The sequence below is a fragment of the Trachemys scripta genome, chromosome 24 (genome assembly GCF_013100865.1).
Source record: "Trachemys scripta elegans isolate TJP31775 chromosome 24, CAS_Tse_1.0, whole genome shotgun sequence".
NCBI classification, from domain to species: Eukaryota; Metazoa; Chordata; order Testudines; family Emydidae; genus Trachemys; species Trachemys scripta.
In genome coordinates this window covers 7,008,900-7,025,477 of record NC_048321.1, presented here as the reverse complement: position 1 = coordinate 7,025,477, position 16,578 = coordinate 7,008,900, and the positions used below count along the sequence as shown (strand labels likewise).

At 39.7% G+C, this 16,578-nt stretch overlaps 1 protein-coding gene across 1 annotated transcript; it reads right to left on the bottom strand.

The window, feature by feature from the left end:
- Window positions 1-1,253: 1,253 nt before the first annotated feature.
- LOC117869790 (cathepsin K-like) lies at window positions 1,254-15,066 on the bottom strand. The gene is made up of 9 exons (XM_034756890.1): window positions 14,954-15,066; window positions 14,285-14,486; window positions 13,938-14,072; window positions 12,534-12,656; window positions 11,683-11,841; window positions 10,134-10,358; window positions 7,773-7,938; window positions 5,125-5,230; window positions 1,254-3,866 (listed from the first exon to the last, which is right to left on the bottom strand). The coding sequence occupies exons 3-9, from the start codon at window positions 14,064-14,066 to the stop codon at window positions 3,767-3,769; spliced, it is 1,008 nt and encodes a 335-aa protein (XP_034612781.1). The 5' UTR covers window positions 14,067-14,072; window positions 14,285-14,486; window positions 14,954-15,066; the 3' UTR covers window positions 1,254-3,766.
- Window positions 15,067-16,578: the final 1,512 nt, after the last annotated feature.

Genomic DNA, 16,578 nt, shown 5'->3' with positions numbered 1-16,578 from the left:
CTCAGAACGGGGGCCGTGTGCAGCGTAACCGCCTTTCTCCCCCCCCCCTCTTTCCTTGCTCCCATCAGGGGGCCGTGTGCAAAGGCTTTCCCGCCTTACAGCCCAACTGACTTTAGCGCCGCTGAGCCCTCCACGAAGGGCCGTGTGCAAAGAGCCCGCGCTGCCTACCACAGCCGCTCCCAGGGCTCCCGTCTCACCCCGCCCTGGGGCGAGGGGGCAAAGCGGCTGCCTTTCCCCGTGGTACCCTTGGTCCCCCACCTCCGCCTTGTGTGGGGCCACGTGCAAAGACTCTTCACACCTTCTTCCCCTCACACTTTTGCCTCCCCCCCTCCAGTCACGTACAAAGGCCTGGTCTACACTGAAAAATTAGATTGCCCCAGCTGCCTGGCTCCAGGCAGGGAAACATTTTGCACCCTGTGCTCTGTTGTAAGGTTGCCCTGACCCTCTGGCGCAGCCAGATTAACCACAGCGGTGGGAGAAGCCCTTCCACCCATGTTGGAAGTGCCCGCGCTATGGCGCTCCAGGGGCACCGCTGTGGTGTAGACAGAGCCAAAGGCTCTTCATTCTTTTTCTTCTCCCGCTATCGCCTCCGTCTCTCCGCCCCGTCACGCCACATGCAAGGGCTCTTCCTCGTGCCCCATTGCTTCCCACCCAGCGCCATTTGCAAACACTCTTGCCCCCTCTCTACTCATGGCCTGCCGCACCACTCCCAGGGCCACATGCAAAGACTTCACACCTTTCCCCTTCCTGCTGTTAACCTAGACGGCACAGGGGCTCGCCTGGGGAAGGAAAACGGAGGTTGCAGTTCGTTGGAAGGGGGGGAATCTGAGCCCACTCATGGGGACGTGTGTAAAGCACAGAGCCATTGAAACACCCACACTTGTGTAACAGTGTAAGACTTATATTCTGTAATAGTTACAGATTGAACGGGGTCCGTTGCCCGGTGTGCGTCACGCCAATAAACACACCAGGGTGGAGAAGCAATCAAAGTTTATTTGAGATCTCAAAGTGGTGCAAGGAGACAGGCACGTCTCAAATCAAGCACACCAACATAAGCAGCCTTTATCTTTTATACAGTTTGCAGCTAAGCCTTTCCCTTCTTCCCCTGCCCTTTCTCACCCCCCCTCCTCCATTCCCACCTCTCCCCCTTTCTCCCTCTGGTTACATTACACGACCTTGGCCGTGCAGCTTGTTCTCACTGTTTCTTTCTACAAGTAATCTTGTTCTTTAGCTAGAAGCATGTAGGTTTCCCTTATCACTACTGCTTCCCAGCTGCTGGCCTGTGAGGTTAGTAAAGTTTAACATGCAGGGGCTTTGATTCACTTTGGCCTAGAGCGAGGGGGCTTCATCGACTTTCGGGTCTTCCAACCCCCCGAGTTAGCTAGGGTGATGCCTAGTGACACCTACAGGATCATAAAAACATTAGATCATATTGGATAGTCCATCTCACAGAGGGGAATAGGGCACATACACGATAGGACAGTCACAAGTGTAGCCTAATATATAGGGTGACTGGATAGTAAGTGTGAAAAATTGGGACGGGGGTGGCGAGTAATTGGCATCTATATAAGAAAAAGCCCCAAATATCGGGACTGTCCCTTTAAAATTGGGACATCTAGTCACCCTACTAATGTATATGGCAATTTCTGAGGAAAAGTATTAAAAGAGGACTATATTCCCTATTACTGTTTCATCGTTCTACATTTCTTTGCCAGAAATGGAACTGGTTTTGTTAAAAACTTTTTGTGAACTGTATTTTGAAAAAGATGTATTGTGCAATATTTAAAAACCAATAACATCTAAGTTAAAAATTAAACTAGACAAATATCAAGCCATATCTCAGGTTTTGCTTTTATTTAGTAAAAAAGGACAAAAATATCAAAGTTTCAGCTAATAAGCACTCTAATTAAGTGTCCTTTACTGTCCTGGTGCTAGCTACACAATACTGTACCAACACTGATCACCACAAACTAAAGCTTCTGTGGGAAGTAATGCATGCAAAATCTTATAATCAGCATTTTAAGCAAGTTTTGAGAAAACATCTTTGATTGTCATTTAACAATTTAAAATTAATAAAAACCTCATTCTGAAAGATTATACTAGCTGTTATCCCAGTACAATTCTTGGGGAATTAACATACTAAGGCTAGGTCTACACTGGGGGGGGAGGGAATCGATTTAAGATACGCAAATTCAGCTATGCGAATAACCGACTTACCCAGCTGTGATGACGGCGGCAAATCAACTGCCGCAGCTCCCCCGTCGACGGCGCTTACTCCTACCTGCGCTGGTGGAGTACGCACGTCGATTTGGGGATCGATTGTTGCGTCCCAACGAGACGCGATAATTCAATCCCCGAGAGATTGATTTCTACCCACCGATCCAAGCGGGTAGTGAAGACAAGCCCAAAGACATTAATTACCAAGAAACCCAGGAAGCAGGACAAGGTAGAAGACCTAACATAGATTCTGAATTATCATGCATGCATCTTTCTGTAATACATCACCTAGATTATAACATGAGTATTGCCAACCCCAAGCATTCAAAAATGATGAGTCACGCCCCCGCCCAAAATCATGAGATTAAAAATACATTTAGGGTGCTTTTTATTTTCCTTCTGGTCTTTGAGCCTGTAGGGGTTCACTTGGGGCACATTTTCAACCTTTTATCCACAACCATGAGCACTAGAAACACATTTAAAAAAAATAAAAAGACGGCTGAGATCCTCACATAATCACAAGAATCCAAGATCTTTGAGAAAAAACACCAACAGTTGTGATACATGAGATAAAATTGTGAGATTACTTACTGTCAGGAAATCTCACATTTAACATTGACTTTGGTGCCATAGTACATCGTATCATTAGGGTTGCCAACCCTCCAGGATTGTACTGGAGTCTGCAGGAATTAAAGATTAATCTTTAATTAAAGATTGTGTCATGTGGTGAAATCTCCAGGAATTCATCCAACGCTACTTATCACACATCATATCCAACTGTTTTCAGGTGTGTTTTGAGGTTCTTAAAAACCCGAGCATTAAAAAAGGGCATTTTTGGCAAATTAAAAAGCAACGGTTTCACCTGCAAAACCTTTGAGAAACTTGATTATAGAAAGCTTCTCAAACTTTTTGAATAATCTATCTAGGTAGTTATAGGGTGTCCATCATTACAAAAATTAGCAGCTATTCATAGAGTGGACCATAAAATAAAGAGATTGTTTTGAGGACACATCTCCTTCAATTTGTGAACACATGCACCACCTCCACTCCTGTTTGTGACTAGCAATTGCCCATTTAGGAAAGTAATATTAGATGATTTCCTAATATGTTTTTAACTTCTATTAATGAAACAAGGAGAACCAAAAACAACAAGGAGTCTGGTGGCACCTTAAAGACTAACAGATTTATTTGGGCATAAGCTATCGTGAGTAAAAACCTCACTTCTTCGGATGCAAGGAGAACCAGTATCATGTGACTAGTTGGTTGAAGTAGTTGGTGTAGATGATTTTCTGAATGCTGCTCCAGGCTGGTTAGGGAACATGAAAGCAATATGCCAAGACGGCTAGCACTCATGAAGTTTTATAGCAAGCAGTGATTCTTACAGTAGTTTTTTGTTCTTGCATTTAACAGATCCTTTGGGGTCCATCAAATTTGTATGATTCAAGACAGGACTTATTGAAGGCTACAGTTCTTTGGGGAACTCAGAACAAAATTAATTTTAAAGCATGTTTGACTCTTCATTCCTGCCTGCCAGGATTAAGTCTATTTTTCACATCAGTGGATAGCTGGCAAATGAAGCTATTCCACAAAGGTTGCCTCTGTTTTTTGCCATCCGGATATAACCTCGATCACCCCATCTGGTTCCCCAGCTGCAGAAGAGAAACAAACAATATATTTGTTTTTATATATAATATATATAATGTTAAATACTAATACAGGTTCCCTGTTTTTTTTGTTTTGGGGAGCAGGGGTTGCTATCGACTTTTTATAGTATGAAAATCCTAGCAGGGCAAATCTTGTTACTGGTGTTCCTGACACAAAATTTAATTGCTACCGCTCCTTTTCAGTTGTGGCTGACTGGGAGCTAGAGATACAGAGCACTTTTACAGATCAGAGTCTGAATGTTTTATAAAAGGAAAGGTCTGCATGAAAAGCAAGATTTTAAATTAAGCATAAATAAGCCTTAGCAAAAATAAAGGTGTGTGCCCAGAGCTCACAATGCAGCACTTCTCTGAAACCATTGCACACTGGAAGTGCATTATAAATAATAAGAAATATAAATAAGTATACCCAGAACTCCACTTTGCAGACAGGGATGTATCAATAAACACATAATTGTTATCTTTGTCAGAACACAGATACGCTGTTAAAGCTCAGTAGTTGGCTAATTGTAAATTGTAATAAGCTAACATCCACAATCAAAGAAGAGCTAAAAATGGGGAAAAGACTTTCACAACCTTCTTGAAAAGAGAGTACTGGGCATGCCCATGAGTTTCATATTTATTATCTGTTTGGTTTCATTTGAGAATTTTGGAGAATTGTCTCATATTTTACTTCAGACACACACAATGTATTTATTTCCTCTTTGCAGGCCACTAGTCCAGTTAGATATCAAAATTATTACACATTGGAAATTATTTAAAAACATAATGTCAGAATTCAGGGCCAAAATTTAGGTCTATAGTAAAGCATATGAATACATGTTTTTTGTAATTGAAAAAGGTCAGTGAAATTGCAGGTTCAATTGAATGCGTACGCTTGTCTTCTGGAATGAACTATTCCTCTCTGTTTTTGAAACTCAAAGTCTTTAACCTTGTGCTGGTCCATGAGAATTAAAAAGCAAAACTGGTTAGAGAAAGGAAATGAAATCAACTAAACTAGTTTGTGTCAAGCTGCCTGTCATGTGCAAAACCTAAACAGAATTAATAGTGAAAAGTAAATTAGAATTTTAAAATATTCTTTCATTTTTAATAATCAGAGATATGGCTAACAGTTAAAGACTTTTAAAACATATTTTATTTATTTTGATGCTGTCCTTGTAAAGTATTAAAACAGTTCTTTAAGATGAAATAATATTTTAAAGAATTTTTAGGAAAGGTATTTTAATTAAAGAAAACTCATCCTTACCTGTTTTTGATGAGCCAGTATGGCACACCTCTGTCCACACAATATCCCACAACAAGAACGGCATGGTTTATATGTGAAGACGTGCATTGTGAGTCATAGTACACACCTGAAAATGTTTTTTTTTTTATTAATTAATTTATTTATTTATGAAACAACAGTGCCCAGAAGCCCCAATCAGGAGCATTGTGCTCCCGTGATCGGCATTGTATAAACGCATAGGAAGACAAAGTCTCTGTCCCAAAGAGGTTACAGTCTAAAGTCCCAATTCTGCAATGAGTTCCATACAAGTACAAAGGTACACCCGTGCAGGACTGTGGCCTAATTTAAGACAAGAGCTAATTAGTATATGTAACTGTAGGACAGAAGTGGTGAGGGAGGACAAGGGTGACAATACAAAAAAACCTATGGTTGCATAGGTTAACTATATATACCACTTAAGGTTTATAAATCATTTAAAAGAGAGAGATGTAAAAATTATATAAAACAGAATAAAGATACAACTGGCAAATCTGCATTTGATTTTGAAACCGTTTTCCTAAAACAGATGGGTTGCTGTTTTGGAAACCTGAACCTCACAGGTACAGGATATATGGTTTCACCAATGCTGTAAACAGAGGTAGCCTCATCACTTAGTCCAATGGGTCTCAAACTTTTTTACTGGCAACCCTTTCACATCAGAAGCCTCTGAGTGCGACCCCCCCTTATAAATTAAAAACACTTTTTTATATATTTAAATGCTGGAGGCAAGTGGGGTTTGGGGTGGAGGTTGACAGCTGGTGACCCCCCATGTAATGACCTTGCGACCCCCTGAGGGTTCCTCACCCCCAGTTTGAGAACCCCGAACTTAGTCTAATCAAAAACAATTTGGGAATCTGACCCTGTAACCCTTTCTTATGTGAAGTTGATGGATCTACTTCTAAATCAGCTTTTTTAAGTTCCCAAGCTTCTCTCACTTTTGGAGCACACAGAGCAAGATGATTGATTGGTTTCCTTACATCTTTTCCTAAAGTCAGAGAGCCCCTAGTATATCAGCAGAATTATTTCTAAATAGGATGTTTCCCCACCCCCCAATAATTTAATAGAGTCATAGATTCCAAGGACAGAAGGAATCATTGTGATCATCTAGTCTGACTTCTTTTATAACACAGGCTGTAGAACTTCCCCAGAATAATTCCTAGGGCATAATTTTTTTTTTTCAATACAATCTTGATTTAAAAATGGTCCATGATGGAGAATCCACCATGACCCTTGGTAAGTTGTTCCAATGGTTAATTACACTCACTTAAAAATGTATGTCTTCTTTCCAGTCTGAATTTGTCTAGCTTCATCTTCTAGCCATTAGATAATGATATAATAAATAATATATTGAAGTATACCTATCTCATAGAACTGGATGGGACCAGGGTCATTGAGTCCAGCTAGCAAGAGCAAGTACTGATTTTGCCCCAGATCCCTAAGTGGCCTCCTTAAGGATTTGAACTCATAACTCAAGGTTAAACAGGCCAATGCTCAAACCACTGAGCTATGCTTTCCCCCCCCATCTTGTTGTACCTTTTCCTGCTAGTTTGAATAGCCCATTATTAAATGTTTGTTCCCCATGTGGATATTTACAGAATGTAATCAACTCATCCCTTAAATTTTCCAGGGCTGCTCTTTGACCCTGAATCAGCAAACCGCTTACTAGCATGTACTTCACTTTAGGCATGTGAGCAGTGTGACAGACTGACAGGTACAAACTTTATTGAATTAAGTTAAACCTTACTGAATTATGTTTAACATCTTCAGAGTTCATTGTATTAAAAATGTAAATACTTATGCACTATTGTGGGATTGTATGGAACTTCAAAATGCTTTTTGGAATACTACTTGTAAAGTGAATTTCCTAGACTGTACTTGAGAGGAGGGAAATGCAAATTATCCCCTTCTGAGCTTGCCTACTGAAGCTACACCCTGGGGAGAGGCCAGTTACTTACTCTTGGAAACTCCAGATGAAGGACGCTGCACCTTATAAAAAGTGGACTAAACACATTATAAGAGCGCTTGTTCTGAGGGGAAGCTGTGATGAACTTGTAATCACAAGGAAACCCCTTGGGTCAGAATCTGAATGACTGCTTCTGCCAGAATCTATGTTAGGGTTGTTGGGGTGAATTCTGGTGAGCTTATTAATATGCATGTAGTTCTTTTATTGTTTTTATATGTTTTCTCTGTAATGGTTTTTACTGTAAGAATAAAATAGGAAGAACTGTGTGGTACTTATAATTTTTGACAATCACTCTGTTATCAGTCTCTGAAGAGAAATCAAACAGGTGTGGTTGGGGAGCCTATTTCTTCTGGGAATAATAAAGTGAAGGCAGGGAACTGTGCATCCTGGAAATAACCCAGTAAGAAGGGAGAGAGACATGTGTCTGCACCCAAGAGAGGCAATGGCTGGGGAGCTGGAAGCCTGAGAATGGTGCCCTTGCTGGACCATTGAGGAAAAATACAGGTGCAGTTGCCCTGAACTGTGACAAGTAGTTCTGTTGATTTCTGTGGAGCTACTCACATGCTTGAAGTTAGGTTTGTGTTTTGTTGATTCAGGGCCTTTGGCTCTAATTTTGTTAAAAACTATTTAGGTCTCAGAAAATACAGGGAAAGAGAAAACTCCTTACCACTGTGGTATAGGTGGAAGGATCTCAAACTTGCATCTATACCAACAGATATTGGTCCCACTGAAGCCACTGTTCTTTCAAGATAAGTTTCACTTCCCTTAGGTATATTTTTATAACTGACACAGGTGGCAGCCCGTCCAGAAGTTTTATAACGGCAATTCTTGTCCTGTAGAAGATGGCAGACAAAGATATAAGGGCACAATAAGTGTGGCAAGTAGGTTAGTGCTAAGTTTTATTATCTTCATTAATGAACAGACTCCTGTAACAGTCCAGAGGTATATAACATACTGGCTTATTCAGATCTGTTTATGTGTTTTAGTTCCTTTCCAGTAACTTAGCTCATCCCAGAAAATAGAACTTACTCTTTCACCGAACAAGGTGCGTGAGGTAATATCCTTTATTGGACCAACTTCTGTTGGTAAAAGAAAGAAAAACTTTTGAGCCACACAAAGCTCTTCTCCAGGTCTGGGAAAGGTAATTAGAGTGTCACAGCTAAATACACCGTGAAAGAGATTGTTAAGGATAGGGAGTTAACACATGAAGATGAAGTGGGCAATTAACAATTTATCGTGGGACCAACACAGCTACCACAACACTGCAAACAACTTGTTCACTGTACACACATGTACTAGCGTGATACATTCCATCCAGTAAATGCCAGTACACTATACCGTATATGTATTAGCCAATATATTACAGTATTATCTGACTCTGTGGTATGCTGGTATATGAAATGACACCATTATTTCCAGGGCCTCATATACAGCAAGATGGATATAAATTCTGATTCAGTGGCATGGTTTCCTACTTTCTGTGGCACTTACACTGAAAATGTTGCCACAAATACAGGTAAAATTCAAAATGTGGGGTTGGATTCAATTTAATTAAATGAACAATGTCAACTTCAAAACAATCACTCTTCTGTCTAAATTGTTTTAAACCTCTTGTTACAGAAGATAACACCTGAAATTACTATCATTGAAAAAGATTGCAGGAAAAAAGATTTTTCTCTATTTTGCAGTTTGTTTGCTTTGCCCATTTGTCAGCTCTTTATGTATAGTCTGTTTCACAGTTTCCCCTGTATAGTCAGTTACCCCTGTTGTTTGTGTGAATCTTTCACAGAGCAACAAGACTGAGAAAAGCATTTTTTAAAATAGGAAAATGGTTGCCAAATCACAAAAATTGGCAGGTGGCCTCATGCAGCTAGCTTATCTGATCTTATCATTATATTAAATTGAGTGGAATTCAGGTAGATGGTGCTCCTTTAAATATGAAAATATACTATACAATAGTACAATATCCCTGGTGGTTTTTTAAATACTAAATTCAATCTTATTGATTTTCCAGTGCTTTGCCCCAAGCTTGTTTCTGCTCTCACAGGAGTTTTAATCTCCTGACTTCAGTGAATTTACTGTTGATTTACACCAGGGCAACATAGAGCAGTATCATGCCTGTCTTCTGTAGTCATCTATACCTGTGCAAAGTTAGTATTAAATTCTACCAGATCAAAAGGACATCATTGTACACCGAGTTTGCACTGAGTCTGAACAGTTGCAAATTACTACACAAGATGCAAAGCAGTGGAAAATGAGGTCCAGTTTATTTGGCTCCCCCACTGCATTTTCAGTTTTTGGTATACACCAGTGTTTTGGTTTGTTTTAATTAATAACACATAACTGCATGGTAGAAGTTGTCAATAGGAAGCTGGAGGTGTTGGCAGCTGGCTAGTGAACATCTTGGGTCTTTGGACACTTCAAAAGTTGTGGGAGGCAGTTGAAGATTATGAGAAAAGCGTATTAGCTACATATGTTTGCTAAAATAATCAACAGTGAAATAATTAATACTTATTTCAATTGCCATAATTATGAATGGAGTGGTTCACACTTCTCTGGGAGCTGTTCTTTCAAGCACTCTGCAGACTCGGGAAGACAATACGGTATTAGGACTACACTTGGGTCCCGTTTGGAAGGTTTTCATAAACATATAGGATTTTTTATTTTATTTATTTATTTATTTGTTTATTTTTGTTAAATGAAAGCTTATAATCTGGCTCTATGGTAAGGAATGGATTCTGTTGCAAATTTTGCAGCCGCAAAATTGTGGAATATTCTAGGCCCTAATTATTTCTAGATGACATTAAAAAAAAAAGACATCACTGTGTGTTTAAATGGAGTTAAAATATGCAGCAATCGAGGGAAAACCCCCAAAATCTATTAAAATGTTAATATAACCATAGTATAAAGTAGAGGTTTGAGTCCTCCCCCTGATTTGTCTTTTAGATAAAACACGTTTGGTAAAAATATAGACTTTTCCAATGTTTTTCCTCCCGAAAGAAACACCTCTGGCCCTGGTGATACTCACCCGACCTTCATATGGGTATGACGTTTCTGAGTCAATGCCACGGTTGTTTATAACATATCTGAAAGCATTAGTCATTAAGCCTCCATTGCAACCATAGTTGCCATATTTCCCGGAGCAGTCTACTAGGTTCTGGGGACTAAGTGACACCAAACGCCCTGTTTTCTTCTTCAGTTGTCCTTCCAAGGCCCCCACGGCACTGAAAGCCCAACAAGAACCACAAGATCCCTGCGGCACATTGCAAAGTTCAACAACAACAGAAAGGAGAGATGTTATGGCAGGTGTCATTAATAGCTTAATTATACATTTAAGACAACAACACTGGTGTAACGCACTGGCATTATTCCTGATTTACAGCAGCATAAGTGAGAGAAGAGTGAGGGACACAATGCAGTTGTGAGACAGGTATTTTTAACTATCTGAGAAGTAAATATAGCTAGTCTACCTGCAATTCTTGGAGACATATAGCTTCCATAAAATGAGTTTGATAACAATTTTTGCTAACCCAACCCATGAAGCTGTATGAATTGAATACATTAAGTAGTGGAACGATAAGTCTTAATTGAAAATGGGTTAGGCAGCCTTTCAGGTGACAGTTAAAATCCAGTCGATGGCAACAGTGACATTTTTTTTTCTGTGCAATGGCTATTCAGTGTCTTATGTGAATTGGGCCAAATTCCCCGGGTTCTTTTGCAGCACAAAGTGGCCTTAAACCAGCCAGAGATTTTCAACAAAGAATTCTCCTTGTGTAGGAGGAATGTCTGCTGATGCAGAGCTGGTGGAGGTGGTATAGCTGCCTTCCCAACCCCATGAAAGGCGGCAAGAGGCAGCGTAGTGGAGCTGAACTCCAGTATGGCTGATGATCCTATGCTAGCATAAAGGGTCTTATTCCTTCAGTGCCATCCTTTACACAGCAACATAAATTAGAGCAGGATCTGGCAGTCCTGATTCAAAGTGGCACAACTGTCTCCCTGCAGCCACCACTCTTCATTACATTCAAGCACTGCTCAGGTGTAGTGCAAATCAGTGCCATTGAGTTTAGTGTCCTTGGTCCAGTTCCTAGCTGATAGGTATCCACATCACAAAAAACACTTCCATGTTTGATACTAAGATCAACCCCCCCCCCCTCTCCTTTCAGATCAGGGCTGATGCATGTTGGTAGGAGGTCAGTAGGGGGAGAAGCTTGCAATGCCGCTGCCTATGCTGTACTCTGCCTTCTCTGTATAAGAGCAAAGAATTTAATTCTCTGCTTTTGTTAATGACCCTTTTCACCTACATTAATGCTAAAGTTGTTTAAATAATAAATTAAATTGAATGAACAACTTCAAAGGAAGAGGCATGTTTTTTGCATAAAATAAATTACATGTTGACATGGATAATGCAGTTATATAGATTTTCATAGAATGTCATTTACAAACATTGTATTGGTGTGATCATGCAGTTCTTCCTCAGCAATATGAGGAAGGGGATGGGAGATTTGCACTACTCTGCAATTATGTGACTTGCAGTATTCATTCTCCACCTACTGTAATTTCCACCTCTGAGTTCGCACCTGGTTCTTGACATTGGTGACATAACCACTCTTCCTCCAATCTATGCAGTCTGGGGCCTGATCCTGAATACTTTCTTGAGGCCAATCAACTGTAAGGTTATCCATTTCTGAGTCAGATACTCTGAGCCCTGTCATTGTAGCCGTTACTTCCTCAGATGTCTGTTAAAATAAAAATTAAAAAAGGAATAGAGTACTGTGTATTAAATCAGCAACTGGTCATAGTGCTGTCAGGCAAGTGCCCTAATTGGCCAACTTTGTAGCAGTTGACAAATACATGGCAGAAAACGCCTAAGATTTAAACTAGATATACTATAAAGAGTGGCTGTGTAAAATGGCACCTGCTTATTCAATGGGGCTTGAGCCAAAGCCCACTCCTTTAATAATTCTCTGCTCTTTTTACTTGAGGATCTCAAAGCACAGTGCAAAGGAATGTAAATATTATCCTCATTTTACAGATGTCTAAAGCTACACAGCTATTCAGTGGCAGGATTGTTAGCAAAATCTAGATCTCTTGATTCGCAATCCAGTGTCCTAGCCAATGAACTATGTTACTACCCTCTGCTCCCATGCACCTCCTCAGGATCATATCACTTTTAATCATTTACTTTTATAAGTAATCGGAATACAGGTAACTAGTTAGTGTAATTAATTCCCCTAGCAATCCTGACCAGGAAAATCTTTTTACAATTATTATTACTTCTTTAAAAAAAAGAGCTTGAAACAATAATGAGGTGAGGGGAAATCTTTTTACAATTATTATTATTTCTTTAAAAAAAAGAGCTTGAAACAATAATGCCTAGATTAAAATGTCACTACATAATTTGAAAACAAAGAAGCATGAGGAAATTTACCATGTCTGCAAAGCCATTCATGGCCATTGTGTATGAATGCTTTCCCATTGACTCTTCCAAGTTATGAACTGTAACCATTTTCAGGGTTTTTTCCCAGATCAGGCGCCTGGAAAGCTCTTCCTCCTGAAATAATGAAAAAAATGGGAACATTTTTTGGCCAAAAAAATTGGGTTAATAAACATTTTTAATTTTTTTGGCAGAATAAGTTTTTTTTTTTTATTATTTTCCAATGGAAAATTTCCCAATGAAACGACATTTTTTTGTTTCATTTTAAATTGAAATTTCATTTTGTTTTGTTTTTCTTCTAAAATTTTCACTTTCTTTTCTTCTTTTTTCCCCTTATTGCCATAATAAGATGAATAATGTATAGTTTGGGAGGAAGAGGACTCCCAAGTTTTCCTTTTTTTTTTTTTTTTTCCCTTTTTTACTCTAACTTTTTAAACTTCTTCCATTTTGCAAGAGTTAAATAATGGCAAAAGGAAAAATGAAATATGCCACTCTAGCTTTTCCAAAGTTGGAGAAGTTTTGCCAAGTTACAGAGTAGAGAAAGGAAAAAATGAAAGAGTAAAAAGTGGAAAGAAAAAAGATGTCTTTCATTATTACATTCAGTAGCAAAACAAAAACAAAAAAACAGTGAGAGAAAAGGGAAAAAACTAAAATCAGAAGTTTCAAAAGTTTGACTAATTTTTAGTTTTTTAAAACCACAACAAAAATCTCAAAATGAATCTGACACAATGAACGTTTTTTGTTTCAAAATTTTCAGGTGACAAACTGAAAAATTTCAAATGAATAATTTTTAATGAAAAATTTTCATAAGGCAAAAAATGTTTTTTTCAACCAGTTCTCATTAAATTGTCGAGCATGGACAATGTAATTACAATTTTTAAATATTGAGGAGCACTCTGTTTCTTTCTGGTAATTTCCATACGCCAGAGATATACACCAAATTGAGAGTGAGTAAAGTTATTCTTTTCCTTTCAGGAATTTGAGGAAATACCCAGATCAAAACATAATTGCTTTGGATGAAAAATATTAAGAATGTTTCTCTCCACTTGTGATATAGTCCAAGAATGTAAATTAGCTTATTAGAAACACAAACTCTTGAGCTACTCTTTGTAGGCACATTGAAGCAACCTTCAGCTGGAAGTGTAAGTGACCCTTACCACAGTTCAGATATCACTAATAAATAGTTGTGGAGCTGTTCATGATCATATTTAATCCAGATAGACCATGATGTTGAACATTTCAGTCTCCATAACTCTATTCAGTTCTTTTGTTTGTCTTGGACCCTAAATTATTAACCAGTAAAAAGAATCAACCAGGTAGTAGTGGGTATGGTTCTGCCTATGAATGTTTAATGCAATACACCATAAAAATAAATATTTAGAATGCAAAGATAATTACCTCACTGCTGTACTGCTTTTGGTAGATTGTCTTCCAGCGTTCCCAGTCTGAATCAAGGGTAGGATCCTTGCCTATGTTGGCAACAGATGCTGCTACCATAAGCAGTAAAACACTGCCCACTCTCAGCATCTTAAACTGGAAAAGATGTAAAAGGGATGTTCTATAACACAATGTATTCCTTCCTTCCCATCACAGTCCAGGATCTTTGAAGAGCTCAAGGGAATGGCAAAGACACACAGCAGGTGTGGGGATCCCAACCGTGACACGCTGACCGTGCCTCAGGTAGAGCTGTAGCCAGACAAGGTCGGCTGTCCATGGGCCACTTCCTCCCCACCCCTGGGGTGTACCTGGAGTAGCGGGGTGTTGTCTGCCTCCACTGGATAAATGGCCCACGGCAGTCCTGGCAGGTCCGTGGCAGCAGTAAGTTCCCTGGCAGGCAGGGCGTCACTGGCCTCAGCAGCAGGGTCGGTGGCCAGGAGCGAGCTGGGTCCGTCTGCCTACTCTGGCGTCTCAGCCCCAACTGAGCAGGAGGGAGGCCACACCGCCTCACTACACAAATGTTTTCATCAATATTTGAAATATTCCTCCAAATAGTCGCAAATAATATTACCCTATGAACAGCAATGAAGTTTGCCCAGAATTTGTGAATCTGCTTTCCGATCATTTCCCACTTTTAGTCCTAGATCTTTAAAAGAGAAGAGCAGCTATCATACTCACCACTGGACCCCCTTATTGGTCAAGACCAAGAACAGAATAAGCCATAGAAATGTAACCCCCCTGCTTATCCCCATGAGGTGCTCCCTCTGGATAGCGTGGAATCCCATTTAGCAGGGCAATATGAAGGAAGCTCACTGAGCCATTGTGTCTATTTTGTTATGGACAGGAGATGTCACTTCTGTCTTTGGGACTGTTGACCCTGCACCCTTCACTGCATTAAATGTACGAGGGGGCAGAAATAGAGAAAAACAGATAAAGTAAAATGATAAGTCAATACATGTAGCATATATGCAAAGTACCTGTTAAATTGCTGTGATCCTGAGACAGTCCTTCTTCTTTGCACTTAAGGACCAGGCTGAGGACAACAGACCACAGACCAGGCTTACTAAGACTGGATGTAGCAAAGGTTCCTGGGTGCTTTATAAAGTCAGGGATCCAGCGGTCAGCTGGAGAAGTTCCCTATGCAGAGGTTTCATTTTTCTTTAAATACGCTTTCTATCGTGAGAATAGACTATTTCTTGCTCAAGACTTGTTTTGTAATGATTAAGCAGGCACAAAACCTAAGCAGAAGGAAACAAAAGCAGAATCGGAACTGAAAGCAAATATCTTGTTGCTCCTTTTGCATACAACATAGGTGAAATGGTCAAATGGTATAACTTGCTTCCATAAAAAGGTTTTGTCACATTTGGCTAGCTTGACGCATGCAGTTATATGAATGGGACGTATTCTCAGTGTATATAATTGAAAGATAAACCTAAAAACAAAGTTTCCAAGAGGACCGAATGCTTAATGGAAATGGGATATGAAGCCCTTCAACTCTCAGTGACCATTCAAATCCAGCCCATGGCGAAATTGTTACTTTGCAATTGCTATTCAGTGTTCTATGTGAATTGAGTTTGGCAGTCTCCATGTATTTCCTTATGGACCTGTGTCCACATCACAAAACTGTGTCCGTGCTTGGTGAAAATTTGGAACTTTCCTGGCAGCCTCAAGAAGAAGCCAAAGCTATAATGTGCCATGGAGACTGAACTCAACCTCTCACATCAGTATTGAGGCACTTTGCTTGGGGTAGGGTGACCAGATGTCCCGATTTTATAGGGACAGTCCCGATTTTGGGGTCTTTTTCTTATATAGGCTCCTATTACCCCCCATTCCCTGTCCCGATTTTTCACACTTGCTGTCTGGTCACCCTAGCTTGGGGCCATGGTGGGAGATGCTTACAGTGCCACTGCCTTGTCTTTCTCACCAACAGAAGTTGGTCCAATAAAAGATACTACCTCACCCACTTTGTATCTCTAGTTCTATATTTCAGTTTTTCTGCACTAAACCAAGAACTTCACCCTCCAAGTTATGCATCTGACACTTTCAACTACATTATCACTAGATTTGCTGAAAAACACATTAAATAAAAGAATTCCCGGTGAAGAGGCATTTTTAAATGAAATCAACTAATCTACATTTTGAGGTGATTAATGCCGATAAGATGATAATTTCATAGATTTCCATTTGCAAGCATTTTACTGGAGTGGGCAGACGATTCTTAGCAATGCAAGGACGGGGGTAGAAGATTTGCATAGTTCAGTAAACATGGTCATTTCAGTTTTTATTTTCCACCTGCTTTAATTTCCAACTTTGCATTCAGAGCATGTATTTTACTTTGGTGATATAACCTTTCCTCTTTTGTTCCAGGCTGGGTGCAGAATAGTTTCTTCAGATCAATTGACTGTAAGATTATTCATTTCTGAGTCAGAGATCTTGAGCCTGATGATCATAGAAGCTACTTCCTCCAAAGTCTACTTAAAAAAGAAAGAAAGAAAAAAAAGAGAAGAGAATACAGAAAAATATTACCAGTAATTACCAGTGTGTGAGGGCACCATGAGTCAATGGATCTGCTTTTTGTCAGTATCCAGAGTTTAGATGTGCT